At 39.6% G+C, this 19,769-nt stretch overlaps 1 protein-coding gene across 4 annotated transcripts; it reads left to right on the forward strand.

Moving 5' to 3' along the window:
- Positions 1-833: 833 nt before the first annotated feature.
- Positions 834-14,023, forward strand: LOC108922070 (casein kinase II subunit alpha). 4 transcript variants are annotated; one of them, XM_018731949.1, is made up of 15 exons: positions 834-932; positions 2,838-2,912; positions 6,456-6,504; positions 7,617-7,749; positions 8,121-8,232; positions 10,176-10,277; positions 10,416-10,466; positions 10,653-10,712; positions 11,345-11,428; positions 12,118-12,228; positions 12,333-12,434; positions 12,729-12,829; positions 12,987-13,135; positions 13,268-13,357; positions 13,589-13,704. In XM_018731949.1, the coding sequence occupies exons 4-15, from the start codon at positions 7,649-7,651 to the stop codon at positions 13,702-13,704; spliced, it is 1,179 nt and encodes a 392-aa protein (XP_018587465.1). In that variant the 5' UTR covers positions 834-932; positions 2,838-2,912; positions 6,456-6,504; positions 7,617-7,648. The 4 variants fall into 4 exon arrangements, with proteins under 4 accessions (XP_018587465.1, XP_018587462.1, XP_018587463.1 ...); XM_018731946.1 differs by lacking the exon at positions 2,838-2,912 and having other exon boundaries at positions 13,589-14,023; XM_018731947.2 differs by lacking the exons at positions 834-932; positions 2,838-2,912 and adding an exon at positions 1,288-1,466.
- Positions 14,024-19,769: the final 5,746 nt, after the last annotated feature.

Genomic DNA, 19,769 nt, shown 5'->3' on the forward strand with positions numbered 1-19,769 from the left:
CTACCCGGCAACACAGGGCGTAAGGCCGGAGGGGGAAGGGGACACACCCAGGACGGGACGCCAGTCCGTCGCAAGGTACCCCAAGCGGGACTTGAACCCCAGACCCACTGGACAGCAGGACTGCGGTCCAACCCACTGCGCCACCGCACCCCCCCTGATAAACATCAACAAAATGTAAATGTAAGCATCACATGCTGTGGCAACAAAACAAAACTTGCATCTGAGATTTGTAACATTTCATTGAACACTATATCCAGATAATTTTCATTGGGGTGAAATTGTATCACTGATCATAAGTATTTATTACGCAAGGACAACAGCGCTATTTATATTTATTTTTCACATATCTTTTATTTACTTTCCCTTGCATTGTATATAACATACCTGTACAAACATATAATAATGTCTAGTGTCTATTTTGTATATTGTGTGCTTTACACTCTATATATTTTTTTAAAATCTTTTATTAGCCCACACTAATTTTATTATCTGTGTCTTGTCACTGTCATTCTGTTTGTGCTGTGGAAGTTTCTGTCACAAGACAAATTCCTCCTTGTATGTCTGTGAACATACTTGGCAATAAAGCTCATTCATTCATTCATTTTGAAATAAAACACCTATACACTTTTTTTAACATCCGTACACTATACTCAATTCTGAGACGATTAACGAAGGCGTTATTTATTATGGGCACTACAGAAATGAGCAATCTTGAGATGCCAATCTCAATATGAAATACCATAGAACAAGAAAATAGGCGCTGATATGCAAATACAGTGAGAACTCAGAGCGATGCTGCGACTCCGCCAGACTTTAGCACAGCGCTCCCAGCGGACGGGAGGACGCGCTCCTCTTTAACCGCTAAAACGCTCGCCGGACTCCGCTGTGTGCGCGCAGGAGCCGCCATATTGTCACCCCAGAAACGCTGGGAGGTAATGCACTCTACAATTATTTTTCTAATATATATATTTTTAAATATATATTTTATTCAAGAGTTTGTGTGCATCAGGCTTTATAGTAACGGTTTAAGTATAGTGTGGAATCTGCATCCCCGGTTTGAATTGCCATTTGCGCGGGGGTCGAGCTTCCTCCTCTGCTAGTTACTTACTTGAATTTGAAATCACATGGGTAAAAAAGCCAGGGTCGTTTTCTGTCTTTTTCGGTGGGCTCAATAGATGTCCAAAGCGGGACTATGGTTTTTTTTTAAAATTTTTTTTTGAATATCACTTAAAAGCCGCGAAGATATGCATTCATTGATGTCCTAACAAACTAGATGTATCTCACGAGGCTAGTAGTAGTAGTAGGATGATGACGTGCTGCGTGGGTTGAAGAGACAGATAACTAGTTGCGCTGAAATTATCATGGGTAAACCACGGCGTACTAAATGCGTTAAACAGCACTCTTCTGAAAGTAACTCGGCTACTAGCGTATAGTGCAGGACGTCGTTGTTGGATGAGTGCATGATGGTAAGGCGTGGTGGGTAGTGCGACTAACACCTCGCTGTAGGTAGTTAGCTTTGTCCTCAGTTACAATCGATTCACAAGTGCTCTTTAAGTAGTTAATAATGAGCAAGATTCGTGTAAGCCGAAATTTTAATTTGATGTGTTCCTTTGGAAAATCGTGTAAATTCTGCATTAAAAATTATATATAAGGATATGGATTATGGAATCCTGATGAGACCCAGTTCAGCCAGGTCGAGCCTGTACAACTGGGACATGATCATGATGATGATGATGATGATGATGTGCCATGTCGAGTCTCGCGGTGTATTTGTTTGTGACATACTCTGATACTGTACTCCATGGCATGGGGATGTGTGAACGGCATGCCAACAACAACCGGCGTGACTGTATTCCTGACACACAAGTTGTTGCATTTTTAAACTTCGATATCTGCTAACGTTTCCCGGTCAGGCTTTGACGCCGGAGAGTGTGGGATACGTAACGGAGCAGCCTCACTAGTCTTTGGGGGCCCTTTCCCGACCAGGAAAGTACGAGGCTTCTTGCTGTGGGCCTCCGCGACTCACATCTAGGAAAGCCCCAGGCTGAGGCTTTGGGCCTGTCACTCTCGTCGTATTGCAAAGCTTACAAATCAGGTTCAGTTGCCCGACTGATTATTCATTGTTTATAGTAAGTAAACAATTATTATGGACCCCATTTGTCATACTTTTTTACCCCCCGGTATTGCTAAAAATTCCATGTGAGTTCTCTATTGGCCTTGTGCCTCCTCGTTAGCGGGGCCTAGCTACCATTCTGTGCGGCTAGCAGGACATTAATAATTATATTTATATTATCTTAGTTATTATTTTTGTCGTGGCACATACATAGTATCTTTTTACCTGTTATAAGAGACACGCTGAGTGAAAAGCCTTAGCGGGGAGATCTCGAAAAGGAAAAAATTCTGCTCTCTGCACTGGTTCAATTGCCTGCTTTCAGGATGTGTGTTATAATTATGACTATAAAACGCCAGGAATAAATGACTGTCCCTGTCCTGTTTTTTCATAGGCATGATGTGTTGCTGTGTTTAATGTATAATTTTATTTAGCCACCCGGGTGATCCCACATAGTTGACAGATTAAATTTGTGTTTTTTTTTTTTTTTTTTTTTTTTTTTTACGGTTCGTTTGCAGATAATTTTGACCATGAACCTTAAAGTTAATGAGTCTGTGTCCTGAACTGTTGCACTGTATCCTGCAGGAGGTAGTGGGATCACGTGATTGGGGAAAGGCCTTTGATTACATAAAATGTCCCTAAAGTGATTGTTCTTTTTCTTAAGAGGACAGTGAATGATACAAGGATTTGTATTTCAGTACTGTGTGTATTTTATGTTTCATCGAAGGGAAATGATGCTGCTCTGAACAGGTGAAGAGGAGCTGGTTTGGGGTTTTCCTGCTCAATAATTCCACACATAAAAGTACAGTAATTTAAATTATTTGGCAATGCATTATGATTTTTGGATGTGAAGCATTGTTGGTCATCTCGCCAACGCACAACTGCTAAATAGTAGGCTGACTAGTATGAATTGCTTTCTAATGAGAGGGGCCTTGAGCTTCTAAGAATTCGGGGAGAGCATACTGCTTAATGTTAATGCTGTGCTCTAGATCATCAAAAACACACCATTGGAAAAGTGGTGCTTGGAATTTGTTTGTGGGGGAAAAAACTTGGCTATAAGCTAGTCAGTGCTTTTCACTAGCTGCATACCTCACTCTAGTAGCTTTGCTTTGTACTCCTTGTTCCTTGCTATTCACTTAACAACACTGGCAAGGAATCTGTGGATCTCAATGGGAATATGCCCTGTAAATCTTGTTCCCAGTGGTTCTTCAATTTAAAATTAATTTGGGCCCAACTCAATGTGTTTTTCATTTTCAGCTTTTAATAACCAAAATTATAAATAAAGCCTAATGCAGACTTTTATTTGAATCTTCTTTTATTTGAAAGTTAGATTCTTTTGAAAAAATCCTGACTGTTGAGGTATTGATGCTATAAACAAATTGTAAAATTGAATCAACATTTTCCTTCAACTCTCAGATTTCTGGAGCACCAGAAAGCAGTTTTTTTTTGTATTTTTCAAAAAGTTTTATCCCCCACCAGGAACACTGATTTTTTTATTTACATATAATATTGTGTATACCTTTGTGTGTGTATATATTAAGGCACTTTTACATTGTTTTCTGAGATATCCGTTAATGTTAAAAACATCTACTAAATGTACTGTAAATGTGTGTATATGTGTAGTCAATGAAAATGTGAAATCCTGGGAACAACAGATTTTTGGAGCAAAAGACAGTGTGCCCTCCCATACTCCATTGTTCTAAGGATGAACTGTAACAAATTTTCCTTATTCACAGGTTATTCTATAAAACTCTTGGAAATATTTATTTTAATGTTTTTGTTGACATTGAGCTTCACTAAAATTAGAATAAATTTAGTGACCCAAGTCTCATTCAGTGATGATTGAGGGAGGTTCATCACATAGATGTGCAACTTGTTACCACTGAAGTTCACTAACACCAGTGGCAAGCTGTAAACAATAGGGAAATGAACTGAATTAAGGTGGTTCTGCACTCCTTAGTGCATTTTACTATCATCTTGCTTGATGGGTGAAACAGTGAAAAGAAAAAAACAGTTCTTTGAAAGTTTGTAGCATAATTAGCTGGTACATTTTGAGTTGTTGGGATCACACAATTAAATGTACTTTTTTTGTGTCTAGTATACGTTTAAATGATAGAAACACTAAAATTTAATTTTACCTGAAGGATATTAGTCTTGTGATATGGTTATGTATGCACACTGTTTAATACAGTAACAAAGGTCTGGCTTGTATTTTTAACTTTTACAGTCTGCGGAAGACATGCAAGTAAGAATTTCATTGTGCAACGTACAGCTGTACTATGTACACATGACTATGAACTTGACTTGAAAGATGTCGTAAATAACTTTCTGGAACGTACTGTTCAACCTGAAGGTTGTCCAGCAGGAAACGGCAAAGAAACTCTTTTCAAAGGTTAACAGTGGGCAGAACACACTGCTTGAATAAATGAAGTTCTGAGATGAGTGTGTAGATTGTTGGTGGAATGAGAATACTGCCATGCACATTTTGGCCATCGGCATGGACGGCGAGCACCCTGTAATGTCATGGGCCAGAAGGCAGCACTGAGGCATCCCACACAGTCTGCTCTTACACCTTCCAATTCCCTGTCAAATTTTAGGTTTTGCAGTCTGTGTCGTTAAGGAAAGGTTATGGCATTTCTATAGTAAGTAGCACAATTTTCCCAAGTGTGGTTTGGTTCCACTCACCCCATTAGAAGGTAAGCAGGAAGGAGTGCAAAGTTCTCTGAACTGCCTATGTTTAAGGGTATGGCATCCCATTTTTTTTTCTGGGAAGTTCTTCCTCAAGGATGGCATGTCTCCAGTCTTTTGTGCATGTTTTGTCATTGGCCATTTCCCTCTCCTTTGCGTCGTGTGTATGCTGTCCTAGGTTTCTGTGGACTTCCAGTTTCAGAAAGTGACTTTGTTAGTTTCTTCTCCACTATGAATAGCATGAAGATAACTTAATGGTCTGAAATCATATTTAAATTACTGCCTCACAATGAGGAACAACATACAGAGGAGAAAAAAATACTTAATGAAATATTTGTGAAAGTGTGAGTTGTTCAGGGTGCCACTGTGGTTCGGGGATAAGGCTGCCTTCCACAGTGCCTGGCTGTTCGGGCATAGGTTCGGATTCACCTCAGTCTGTGTGGTGTTTGCATGGTCTTCCAAAGCTTGCATATCCTTCCCGTGTCTCCATGTGTTTTCTTTCTTTGGGTGCTCTGGTTTTCTTCAACAGTCCAAAGGCGTACGTCACAGTTAATTGGTGACTTTAAATTGCCCATAGTTTGTGTGTGGTTACCCTGTGATAAACTGGCATCCTATCCAGCATGCACCTTTTTTAGCCTTGCACCCTGCGCTTCCGGTATAGGCTCCAGACTGCCATGACCCTGACTTGGAGAAGTGGGTGGTTGGGTAGGTGAGTGAATGAGTAGGTTGTTCCTGATGGAAATTCTTTTTCCTTACCAGATGAATAGGCCTGTGGCTTTCTGTGAAGTAGAAACTGAAATCAGATTAGCTCAACCTGATGATAATCTGTTATATTGTTTTGTGCAGTTCTATATTAATAATTGATTTGCAGGTTGCTAGATGATTAAAAGTATTAGAAGGTGCTTTTGCAGGAATTGTAATCACTTTTTGGATAAAGTAAATATTCTTGGCTTTGTGTGAAATGTTCATCAAAAAGTATAAATGTATGTAAAAAATACTTGGGCTAGAAAAGGATTCTTTCAGTTGCAGTGTATTCAGTTGGTTGCACCAGTTCCATTTTTTTTTAATTATTAATAAAAAAAATACTGACCACTTCCCCAGTACTACAACTTTTAAAAAAAGAAAAAAGCATGACTAAACTGAATAATGTCATGTTCTGAATCACGTTTGTGCAATGAAAAAATAATTTGGCTGTGGTACAAGAAATTTGCAAACTTATGTTAGTTCTTCAAATTTGTGGTATCTTTCAAGTATATGATAAAGCACAGATTGCATTGTAGTCAGCAGTTTTTTTTTAAATTATTTGCTCTAAAAAAATACAGAAAGCATATTTCAGCTCTGAACTTCTTGCTAATATCGCTGACTGCAGTTAGTTTGCACTAAAATCTTATTTTTTATAATTTATGCATAAATGAAAACTGATGCAGAGTTAATGCTGATATCAAGAGTTTGTGTGAAAGAAGCAGTATCAGTGCACCTGTAAAATTGTTAGGTTCATTCTAACGGTCAGTTCAGATAATTGTTACACTTTGAACATAATTGTAGTGAATGAATCGTAATATCATGATTTGCAGTCAGGAACATAAATAAATTCTTAAAGTTTTAATTAAATTATACATCATTTGACAACCAACTTAAAAAGTATGTGTGCTTACAGCTCCAGCACATCCTGCCCAGCCACCATAACAGCAAAGACCCCATCTGAGGTAAGAAGCAACAGCCAGTTAGGTCATTTGAAATGGTATCAAGCTGAACTTGTGGTTTATAGAATGTTGTGTTTTGACTGGATTAATAAACATTCTAAAAAGGTTATTTATGTAGCATTGAATTATGTGTATAGTTCTGTCAGTCATGTGGATAAATTTAAATTCCATGCTGAATGTCCAAACACCAGTATTTGTATAGTGCTTAACAGCATGACCAACATAAGAGAATGTAGATTTTCTGTTGCAAATGATGTTTTTTAAAAAAAAAAAAAAAAAATGGAGTGGCAACAGTTGCTAGTTTAGTAGTTGCAACTGCTGCTTTGGACCCAGCATTTTGCCAGTTTCTTTATATTTCATTTTTTAAGATTTTTGTTTGTATTGGAGTGTCAAAATTCTAATTGGCAGTTAATCACACTTAACCAGAACTTTGGGACTGCCTAAAATCAACTGACTTAAGGTGTTAACAGCTTGTGTCTGGTGTACTTGTGTGTCTGTGATCAATAAAAAGATGACAAACATTTCAGACTTATTTGATGAATCAGTCAACATTTGGCATTGAATTTAGGTTTATGGAGGTGGTTTGTTTTCAGTCACCTTAAATTAGTTTTAATTTTCCTTAAAGTTGATAAAATATTTGACACTTTTGTAAAATATGCATAGCTATCGTTTGTGTTTTTACCAAACATGAACAGTGACGAATTTGAAGCATGTGGTGGTAAAAGTGACTCTTAAATTATAAACAATTTCAAAGAGGATTATGGTCCCAACTGTATTCATAAATTAAGGAAGCAGTATATTTATTCCTGAATTATAAGATGAATTAAGGTGTTTCACAGATGCTTCCTGAATGGGTTGAAATTTCTTGGGTTTCAGGAAATGCTTGATGGTGGGAGTATGACATTTCCCGCCCCATATATTTGACATAGGACCTCTGTGGGAGTTTGGGAGAGGCAGAGACATTTCATTGTGAGAAACATTTCACCGGATTGACGTGACTCTGTCCGGATTTCCGATGCAGTGCTTCAGTGACCTTGCCAAGATGAAACATTGTTTTGCAGTCAATAAAGCACTTGTGTTCTTCCTCAGCCATTTACTTGTTGCTGTTTTTTCAGGCAACCGGTGCCCCTACCACCGCATCTACAGTATGTCGGGCCCGGTCACAAGCCGATCCCGAGTCTACCCTGATGTGAACACACAAAGACCGCGGGAGTACTGGGACTACGAGTCTCATGTTGTTGAGTGGGGGTGAGCAAGTCAAACTGAACCATTTCTTGACACTAGGCTATTTCTTTCACACCGGCGCTGCTGTAACACTTTACTAGACATTCATGGTGCTGGTAGATTCTGCCTCTGATTTAGTGGTCATTAGCATGATAAAGTTTTATACAGTATTTGTAGAGTGAATTTGACAAAAGGTAAAATTAAATTAACTAAATCCTGGTATATTTTGTTTCCATAAATCAGTGCAGTATGTATTTTATGGAAAAAAAAATTTTTTTCAAAAATTTGAATACAGGTATTGGATTAAGTATGTGAAATATGTCAACCATCTGAAATGTTTTTATTTGTGGCACTTTCCCCCCCTTGTGTCACAAAGAGTATTTTATTTGCTTCAGGAACCAAGATGACTACCAGCTGGTGCGAAAACTTGGCAGAGGCAAATACAGTGAAGTATTTGAAGCCATAAATATCACGAACAATGAGAAAGTAGTCGTCAAAATACTCAAGGTATGTCAGCAGTACTGTTCCAGGCAGCTGCTTGGGGAATTGATATGGTCAGTTTTTTTTGGAACATGCTCTTAGCAACAAAGAGAAGGTAGCATGGGGTAGCAAGTAGCATACTAGTTAGAGATGCTTTCTTTGTACTCTGAACTTGCAGGTTCAAATCCCACCTACTGCTGCAGTACCATTAAGCAAGGTACTTAGTATAAATTGCTCTAGTAAGAATTGTCCAGCTTTTTAAATGGGTAAATAATTGTGGGTAGCTGATCAGTGTAAGTCACTTTGGAGGAAATTGTTGAAATTGCTGTGATACGCTATTTACACGCTCTTTTAAATTCTTTTGTTGCACTCTGAATCAAGTTGTACTTGTTTCATTTTGCAGTAGGAGTGAAAGGGTTTTACCTTAGCCACGTTTTCCCCCAAAGGGGATTAATATTAGCAGGCATTTTAATCTGTAAAGTGATTTATGACCATTTGAACTTGGTCTATTAAGACCCTTGTCATCTTGCAGTCTTTATTGAAATATGAAAGTATTTTAGTTTGGCCCTACTGGCACTCAACCTGGTAGCTCAGTTCCGTTCACCATCACGCAACAAATTAGTTGTGCATGTTCTTGGCGAAGACAAGAAGGAAGAGTAGGCAGGAGAGAATGACAGCATGTCAGCATCGATAGTTTCTTGGAAGGATGCTAATGCTGCCTTGGGAACAGTTTGCCAAACAGCATTACATACGTGCTGTTGCATGATTTTATTCAGCTACATTGCATTCATAGTGAACTAAGCTATTCAAGCATGGTGGGTGGCACAGCGAGTAGCGCTGCTGTCTCACAGCGCCTGGGCGGTGTGAGAGAACATGGGTTCGATTCTCACTCAGTCTGTGTGGAGATTGCATGTTTTCCCTGTGTCTGTGTGGGTTTCCTCCCACAGTCCAAAGACATGCTGTTCAGGTTCACACAGAGAGAGTGTGTTCTGCTGATGTATGGATGAGTGACCCCGTGTAAGTAGTGTATCTAGCAGTGTAAGTCACCTAGGTGAATAAAGCGTGGGCTGATAACACTATATAGAGTTCATTGGAAGTTGTTTTGGAGAAAAGCGTCTGCTACATAAGTAAATGTAGGCATGCAGGCAGATATTTCAAAGTTGCTAAAAAAGTTTGAAGTAACATCACAGCTGCTTTGTGAGACAACTTTTCAATCTGCACCATCTTCACAACCCTCACCTGTGGCAATATCGTTCAATCAAACACCGCCACCTCTTTCTCCGCAACCATCTACAGCACACTCAGTAGTGTATAGTAATTTTGTAATGGTATGGTACTATAATTTGCAGTATTGTGTTCCCTTGAAAAAATTAATCAACATTACAGTGCACTATTTTTCTTTGTCGTTTACAATACAGGACTCCTTTTTTTGGTTTAAGTAAAATTACAATTTCAGTAACTACTATTTATTGTCAATAAAACTAGTGTTTGTATTATGTGTTTCTTCACACTTCGTTTTAATGTTTTGTAATTGTGTTTTTGTGATCTGGCCCATAAGAGTATTACTCACTTTACTGGCAGAATTTTATTTCTGGTACTGGCCTGGTCCCAGTGTTGCCCAGTGAGAGAGTCTGTGCTATACTAAAAGCTTTCCTCAGAATTTCAAGCTACCGCTTGCCAAGTCAAAGAAAATGTCAATGAATTGCTATATGTGTAGTTTTTCAGATTTGCTAAATGGATTAACATTTTTTACGTTGGCATAAATATTTCTAAAGGTTGTGCCTGGGGATTTATAATTCAGATGATGCGACTGCTCTTTTGTTTTGGCCATGACTACCATTATTGGAAGAGTAGATTATGTAAAATATCTGAAGTTGGCCCTTACCTGCTCAGAGTGCTGGACTGGGTGGAGAAATTTGAGATTTCTTTGTGTCTTCAGCAATTTGACAACTGTTTTTGTTTACTTGCAGCCAGTAAAAAAGAAGAAAATCAAGCGTGAAATTAAGATTCTGGAAAACCTGAGAGGCGGCCCCAACATTATCACACTTTTAGACATTGTCAAGGATCCTGTGGTCAGTTCCTCACCTTAAACATATTATGTACCATTTTAGATGGTGCTTGTTTAACAAAACAAAAAAATTACTCGTTTAGATATCTGTTTGCTACAATGATGTGATTTTTGTCTCTTCTCTGCAATGCAACATTATTAGTCTCGGACACCAGCCTTGGTTTTTGAACATGTAAACAACACAGACTTCAAGGTGAGTTTTTCCATTCTTTTACAAGACAGGCTAAACTCTAAACCTCTTTATAATTCTGAAAATATTTACAGTTTGATACTGTTTGATTTATTAGTAAGCTGTGATTTAGGAAGAAACTTTTCCTCCATTTACAATATGAAAGCAAAATAGAACAAAGTGTTTCCATGTGCTTTTTTTGTTTCGCAGCAATTGTATCAAACGCTATCAGACTACGACATACGGTTCTACATGTACGAAATCTTAAGGGTAAGGCTTGACTACAGTCTTTTCCTTCCCTGCTGTTAATGTGAAATTGTAACCTGTGGAATGACTGGCTCTGTTTATTAATTCAAGGTCTAGCCTCATTGGAGTTTCTCTGGTGAGTCTCTGAGGCAGATGAAGCACTTTTTTCCTGAAAGATGTCCAGGCTGTTAAGCGGTTTGCATTTGGCTATCATTTAATTGGTGAAGCCTGAGCACACTAACTCGCTTCAAGAAGTGCACCAGATCTGTTTGTAAACTGGGTTGTGCAGTGATCATAAAACAGACGCAGATTAGTTAGATGTTCTCCTGGGCATGCTGAACAAGTGCAAGGAGCTACTCCTGGTTGTCTGAGAGCTGTGGGTTTCAGCAGGCCGCTATGTGGCATGGCTGTCCATGGCGACACAGGTGTGCCTGATGGCTGAACACTCCCAGCATTGTAGACCACATCCATCACAGTCTTTACTACATAACTGTACCCACAGAATGTCATGGTATTTGTGCACTCTTGCTATGAATGCTAAGCCATGTAATTTACACATTTAGAAAGTGGTACGTTTTATACTGCCTTCTTTACAGAACATACCTTATGAACACACCTAAGCTTTTAATGCTTATGTTTTTGGTCCCTTGCTTTAGGCCCTGGACTACTGTCACAGTATGGGAATCATGCACAGAGATGTCAAACCACACAACGTGATGATTGACCATGAACACAGAAAGGTATTTGCATTTCCCTTTTTGCTCTTGATGGGATGTGTGTTGCAACCAGGGTTGAAGGCGCATTTCAGGGGCAGTTTACATTAATAGACCAAGGCTGGGGAGGCAGGAGGGGTCACTTACTTATACAGGAAGCAAGAAATATCCTGTCTTAGGTCTAATTTAAATTTCTCATTCAGTTAATTAGGAAGTGTTCCCTTCTGAGGTAAGACAAGTTCAAGAGAGAATGATTTTGGTTGTGCTAATGCATAAATACATTTAGCCAGATGGTGATAACACATTAATGCATAAAAGGTCTAGTTCCTGTGGCTGCTGTGTGTGATTAATTTGACTTGATTTTCATTTGCTATTTATCCAACTCAAAAGCTACATCTGTTTTTCAGTGAATTATTTTCTTAGCCTTTTTTGTATCCTATAGATTGATGCTGAAATAAGATGGTTGTTAAAATAGTACTTTGATTAAGCCTATTTTTGAACATGTTCATCCAAAATGCTTGTCACCCATCACATGGCCATGAGCAATGTTTTAGCAGCTGTGTATATGCAATGAGATAAATATTTAACCTAATATTTGATCTTCATTAACTATATGATGCATGAAAATATAAAATGGACCATTATGCAAAATGGTCAGGGTAAAGAACTGACATATATTTTACTGGAAACAAAAAGCTTATGTTTTCATGTTCCAGCTCCGCCTGATAGACTGGGGCTTAGCAGAGTTCTACCACCCGAGCCAAGAGTACAACGTCAGAGTTGCGTCACGATACTTTAAGGGACCTGAACTGTTGGTAGACTACCAGGTTAGTCCTCCTTTCACTTAGCAAATTAATCTGAGAATTTGTCCACTCTTTTTATTCTTCTGTATTTTACTGTAACTTGCTGTGTTTCTCTTGAATCAATACAGATGTATGACTACAGTTTAGACATGTGGAGCTTAGGGTGCATGTTGGCCAGTATGATCTTCCGGAAAGAACCCTTCTTTCATGGACACGACAATTACGATCAGGTGAAGATTTTTATGGTCTTAACTATATGCCAGTTTGTATTGTCACACAAAGCTCAAGTTCCTCTGTTTTCTTGTGTGGCACAGGAAAATTTTACAAAACTATTCAAAATTACAGCCTCTCAAATGTAGGTATACTTCTGCATGGATACTAATGCCTTTCACACATGAAAAATTCATGAATAATTCAGTACTTCAGAGTTAATGATCAGGTTCTCTTTTCTGACTCACCTTTTACTTTGGTAAAATACTGTGCTGTTTTCTGAGTGTGTCACTGATGTGAATCTGTTCCTTCAGCTTGTTCGAATTGCTAAAGTACTGGGCACAGAAGACTTGTATGACTACATTGACAAATACAACATCGAACTTGACCCTCGGTTCAATGACATTTTGGGCAGGTATGTTCATTTGTAATTGTCAAGTTGAAGGTGCAAAGTGTTGGGAAGAAAGTGTAAAATAATTTCTGTTCATTGTGGGTGGTACATTGTGAGTGAATCTGCTTGCTTTTGGTGAGATGTGCGCTTATTGGTTCTGGCTGTGTTCTCCCCCTAACAGACATTCCCGCAAGAGGTGGGAAAGGTTTGTGCACAGTGAGAACCAGCATCTGGTCAGCACAGAAGCTCTGGACTTCCTGGACAAGCTGTTGCGCTATGACCACCAGGCCCGACTGACGGCCCGAGAGGCCATGGAACACCCCTACTTCTGTAAGTCTGCACACACACAAACTGGAAGTCCTACATAATACTCTGCCCTTAGATGTGCCTTTGGTGAGAATGCTCAGTTGAGAGCATGACAAGCTGGAGTGAATTTAATGAACTGTTTTCTCATCCCTGCAGATCCAATTGTGAAGGAGCAAGTGAGAATGGGTTCAACCTCGGGGATAACTGCAAGCAGCACCCCTGTTAGCTCCTCCAGTATGATGGCAGGTATGTCACCAGCCTTCTCTCTTTGTCAAAAAAACTCATCTACATGTTCAAGTCACAGGGATTTGTTTCTGGCCATTGTTCTGGAACTTTTTGTTTTTAGCACATGCTTTGTAAACCTGTTGGATTGTTCCTTAACAGCACACGTGGGATTTTTTTCTTTTGTAGAATCACAAACATGTTGACAGTAGCATTTTCCTATGTGACACAAATGCTGCATTTTCCTTTTGACAGGTATCACATCGATGTCGTCAACACAGCCAATGGGAAACATTGCTGGGTCGCCTGTCATCTCATCTTCAAACTCACTGGGCACACAAGTCCCTGCCGCCACAGGGGCACAGCCATGAGCTTGGACCCCATACCACCTCTGTCTCATGCTCACAATTTGGCAGTTTGAGACAGGCTATATTTTTATGTTGACAATTGGAAAAAATTAAAAAGGCAAAGATATTAGGTTTGTTTATCCATTCAAATAATTATATCCTGAAATTCAGACACACGACAAAAATTTTACGTTGTGGCTGTGTCTGGGTTAAAAGTAGCCACAATCTTTCTTGGTGACGGTGTCTAGAAAAGCAACTACACTGTAGAAATTAATAAGAAAAATGGATAATAAAATTTATTTTATATGTCCCTGAAGTAAACTGTTGTTTGGAATTTTCTGAAGTTTTGCAGTGCGGTAGTATTTGTACTTTTCCTCTTGGGTTTTCCTAGCTCTGTGACCCTGTCAAGATCCTAAGATGGTGCTCAGTGGTTTCCCAGAAACACTAATTGTTTTCAAGCAGTTTACAGTATGTGTTTGCAATTTCAACCGCCATTTTTTATTTCTCAGTTTTGTCTTAATCTAGTGAATGAACTTTTTTCCAAGAAAAAACAGATAAGTGTTTTTCAACATATTAAACAAATTGTCCTAAAAGACCCCTTGCAGGAATTGTCTATGTAATGAATGGAATGTGCACTATTTCAAGATGTGCAAAAACAACAACAAAAAAAAACTTGTCAAATATCCTGTCTCAAGTTAACCAAAAATGCGTAAAGAAAATGCATAGAGACATGCAAAATTGTTAGGGTGATGGTTATAAACAAAAAAAATAAGTTAACCACAAGAGATCAGGATCGAGAGAAGAAAAATTCCCCCAGAGCTGCTTCTTGGCCTTCTGATATTTCTGTAAATAAAAAGTGTTATATATCGATATAGTGTATATATTGTAAGCAGTGGTTGGGCGCTCCTGTGGGCACATGTCACGTGTCTCATTAGCAGGTGATCATTGAACACCAGAGTCAGCAAAGGCCTCAGGTCTCGACACAATGACGTTCATCATGGTTGCTGCAGGACACGCAGCACCATGGACAGTGGCACCAACAGTGTTACTCTGTTTACCTGCACTGAACTTGTGGACCTTGCGGCTAAAATACTGCCGACTTTTCTGCAGTTTGTGGCCATATAACCAAAAGGTTTACCATGAATAGCTGATTAGTAAGTTGATTTAAAAATTCTGCCTCTGTTATTATGTTCTGATAAGTAGTTTGCAGCCCTTTCAGGACCTTGTAATTTATAAATAGGATTTTGTATTTCAGAATTGGTTTAATATGATTTATATTTTTTTGTATTGCTTTAGTATTCTGAATTTGTTATAAAGTGCTAAGAATGTTGTTTTAACTTCTTGATTAAGACATAGGTCAGGTCTGCTGTAGACAAATGCTTTTTACAATTTTTTTGTATTTTTAACGGAAAAAAAATGTCATTTTACAATAGATTCGGAAAATGTATCAATTTAAAATTCGCAAATATTAAAGGATATGGTTAAAACATTTAAGTCCTTGTTAACCCTAGTCACATGGTGTTTAATGCTACTGAATCTGGGTGGTATAAAGATTTTTCAAACGGTAAAAATCACGTGGTTTTATCAAACCTCCTAAGATGCAGATATATACAGTTCTTTGTATCTTGCCTTTGTGCCTCGAAAAATCAGTTTCACCAGTGTATGTATGCATACCTTATAAAGACAGCAGTGAGTCTACCTCCATATAAGTCAACAGGAAATGTGGGTAAATAATGACAGGTGTTTCCAAAATATGGGCTAAGCGGCTGAGAATCAGTGTTCTCTTCAATACAGAAGTTACTTTTTTAAATGTCCTGCTTTTAAATTACATAGGTCAAACAGACTGACGAATATGAATTTAACTCCCTTTCTTTGGCCATCTATGACATTGTCAATGGTATGAAGTGATTTCTCTAGCTTTTTCTCTCAACTGTTTGTTTATTCCTTCCACACTGGTTAATGGCCTCTTCCTGCCTTGTGCTGTCACTTTCAGTGTTAATGCAAACAGTTTATTACAACTACGTTACAACCATGTAACTTTATTTTGTGAATGTCCTCGCCGCCGATCTGAAGAGAGGGACCGTTCCAGTCTACTCTGCTCAACATCAGTTGTAATTCATCCCATAAAGTGTTCAAATGAAGACAATAACGAGATGAGGAACTGCACAGCGCTCTCAAATGCCAGTTCCCAGCTGTAAACAATGTGGAAGCCAGTTGAAGCAGTGCAGCACCACTCTCCAATTGTTTGGTTACATTTTACTACCTAATAAGGGCTGGGTGTAGAAATGCAAGTCACTTTTGCTTAGCGGCAGATTTTAGAAAATAGTATGGCAGAGCAAATGTAATTAAAAGTAGACTGGAAGCTGGAATTTAAATACTGTATTTTTTATTAAAAGTTCACAACTGGTGTTTTGGTGTAAAGAAGACTAGTATGTGGTGCTGGGAGATTCCAATATTCGGTACTCTGGGGTTTCAGTTAAGTACGCTTTTGGTATGGTCTGCTTTAAAGTGACATGTCTATTCAGTGCCGATGCCTTTATTGCTTATGTTTTTGGGTCCATTGATGAAATACGCAGGTATCCTTAACGGTTTTTTTTTTTTTTCCCCTCCCCCCCTCTCTCTCTCCTTCCCCAAGGTGACTTACAGTGACTTACAATGTTAGTTTTCTGCTATGATTTACTCGATTTTACAACTTGTTCTTACTGAATCAGTTCAGGGTAAGTACCTTGATGAAAGCTACTACAGCAGGCACAGGGATTTGAACCAAGCCTCTTCAGTTTCAAAGCAACATTTGTTCATTGCATTGTTACTGTAATGTTTTTGTATGTATTTGGGATTTTTAGGTTCAGCTTTGTATCTAGTTATTTTTAATAGAAATTATTTAATTTAAAAATTATTTTAATTCCCCATATAACAGTCCCTAACCTATTGGGATAATTTCATCAAATTGGTTAAGTGGTTTAAACTTGTATTTTAAGCATTGATGTAGATTGGTCTTTTGTTACACATGATTGCTCTATTAGTTATATAGTCTCTTCATTTATCTTTTTTTTTCCTCAGTACAATTGACGTGCTTCATTATGTATTTTGGCAAAAGGCAGTATTTAATCATTGGTTTGGGTCAGGACAAGAGTCAAGTGGTTGTCCGGCAGTGCGCTGTGTGGGCATCAAGTGGCGTTCGGCATGTCGGTGTGCAGCAGTTGCTGAGGGCTTTCAGGTCTCGACCCATGAAGTTCACCGCAGGTGCCAGGGCAGACGGAAGGCAGAGGAAGGATGAGTACGTACAGCTATAAAATATGACTTGATAATTGCGGGGCGGTGGTACAGAAAGGTACAAAGACAGTAACACAAGTGGAGATGCATTTTGTATCATGTTATCAGAATTTGTTGTCCAAATATATAATTATATATATATATATATGTAATTATATATGTATGTATGTATGTATGTATGGCAGTGCTGTGTCCGGTCAGGGCCTGGTGGTGGACTGGAGAAGAGGACAACAGGGAGCTCTTCTCCTCTTTCGCCCACCCGCTCCTCCAGCCTGGGCACCGTTACCAGAGATGTGCAGGTCTGGAATTTTACACACCTCACCTGGAGACATCTTTCATTTAAAGGCTCCCTCAGTTTGGCAGCAGAAGTAATTGAAGGCAATCCAATCAGTCTGGTATCTGGAGACTCTGCTGTGATTAATTTGAGAGGAAACAATGGAGGGTTTGTTGCGAATCGGGAAAGCTGGCATATTCTTGAACCTACTTTATATCGAAAAGGGGCCTATAAAGGTAATCGCATACTGCATATCTCATCTTTTTCAATCCCATTTGATTGATTTTTAGCCTTAGAAAATGTGGATTTTTTTTTTTGTTTCCCTCCTACACTGTACATATCTGAGCAAAGTACGACTCACCTCAAGTCACCTGCTGCGCTTTCAAACAGGTAAAAAGCATTCAAATGTGGCACGCTGTGTGTGATGTCCGCACAATGTTAGAATCTTATGTTCTGATGCCTTTGTCTCCTCCAGCTTTTCTTCCAGAAAATGTGTCTTGGTCCTGTGATGCATCACGGGAGAGGAATCAGGACTAGAAAAGGTTCTTCGCTTTGCCTTGCTGTCCTTGATACGTTTTGTAATAGATATGTCAGCTTTGGAGTTACTCTGTATGTGGGTGTGTGTGGTCCCAGTTAGTTTTGCCAGGAAGAAAAGGTTGAAGCAAGTGTCTGTGGAAGTGGGGGGTGGGTGTTCTGGAAGATTATGAATCTTTGTTGAAGCACTCCATGGCCCAGCTCCCCGGTCCCCCGTTTCTTTTGAGCTCAGCCGAAAGGGAAGCCTCCTTATTCCCCAGCACAGAGGAGCATCAGCCACTCATATGAAGGTACACATTTTTCTCCTTCCTTTCTCCTTTTTTAAAACCACATTTATGATTGGTTATGGTCATTAAAAATGCTCCTACATTTCCTAGACAGAGCATCATGTCATGTGACAAGGCTTGAACTAGTGGGTAATGAGCAGAACTTTAAAGATTGTGCTTAAAAGTTTCTTTGTTGATGCAGTTCTCTGACAGTGATTCCTTCTCTGTCTTGCAGCTGAATATATTCAGTATAATCGGTGCTCCAGCCATTGCAGGGACAAGCAGGCAGGGGATGTGCCATGGCCAACAGAGGGTGTGTGTTGGACAGGAAGCCTTGATTTGGCGAGGTTTCTTACTGCAGGGATCCCACAGGAATGGCTATTTCTGGGCACAGAGCTAGCAGAGTACATGGTCCACCTGTGAAGCTGGCCCTGGAGCAGCAGAAGTCACGCAGATGCCCAGGGCCCGGAAGCCCCTGGTGGGGATTTGTGCTTTCTGCAGGCCGGATTTATGGTTTGACAGGAAGCGCCACCTCTCGTTCACGGAATGACCATGTCCGAACTAGTTCCGTTAGTCCTTAAAAACAATGTTTGTGTGTGACATTGTCTCCAGATCAGCCCTGTTAAGGAATCAGTAACAGTAAGATGTTCTGCACTGGCACAAAAGCTTGATAAATCTGCCCCTAATTCTGCTCTCATGGTGGTCACTCTTCTCAAATGTAAGTACTGCGATAAACTGATGATGTATTATTATTCTTTCACTGGACTTGTTACCTTTTAAAAAATTTTAAATTCATGCTTGTTGGTCAATCATTAGTTATAATTAATTTCAGATGGATGGATGGATGGATTGATGATATAGATAGATAAAACCCATTGTGTTCCAAAGCTGAACATGCTTTATTGAAGCATTCTTTGGCTTCTCTTACACATGAGTAGCCTAAAGGCCCCCTGTGAATGTACCTTTCAGGAGAGAGTCCTGGCACTCAGACAAAGGCGATACTTTCCTACAGGTCTGGAAAACCCAATTTACACCACATAGCTTGAAGGGGAGTTTCCAAAGCTGTAGCTTTCCACAAGGAGGTACAGATCGGGGAGAGTATTTTGTTCAACTTGATATTTATTTATGGAACTAAATTCCCTGAATGTCTTCTGGAGGGTCTTGGCCTGCCTAAGCACACAAACTCCCATAGCTTCAGGGCGGAGATGGATCACAGCACTTTTCATGTGTGGGACTGAGTGTCAGCCTCACACAGGCACAAGGAAGCCCTTACAGCCTCACAGAAATGCAGCACGGGTATGAGGTTCTCGAACCCAAGCCTTGCTGAAGGAGGGCCTTCCTGGAAATGCAGCTGCTTTCGAGCTCATGTTGTCACGCGCTTCCCAACACCCTCGGTGATATATAACTGTACAAAGCCAGGAGTGTGGTCAGATTTCCGCAGGGCAGCGGTCACGTACTGGACCAGCAGTGCTGGGATGAGGCTCACGTCCAAATGCTCTTCCTCATTCAGCCTGGAATTACTTACACGTCCAGAGATACTGCACATAGTTCTGAACAACAGTTTCCTTGAGTCACAAGCCATAAGACACTGCCATGATTGGAAGAGTTTGCTCAGCACATATTTTTCTCCTGGACCTTAGAGAAGCATAGCGCTCCCTCAACCTCAGCACATTAAACAAAGCTCTGGAACACATCCCCCTCCGGGGGAAGAGGGAAACCATAACAAACTAAGGAAGAGGATG

This window comes from Scleropages formosus, chromosome 23, assembly GCF_900964775.1.
Source record: "Scleropages formosus chromosome 23, fSclFor1.1, whole genome shotgun sequence".
NCBI classification, from domain to species: Eukaryota; Metazoa; Chordata; class Actinopteri; order Osteoglossiformes; family Osteoglossidae; genus Scleropages; species Scleropages formosus.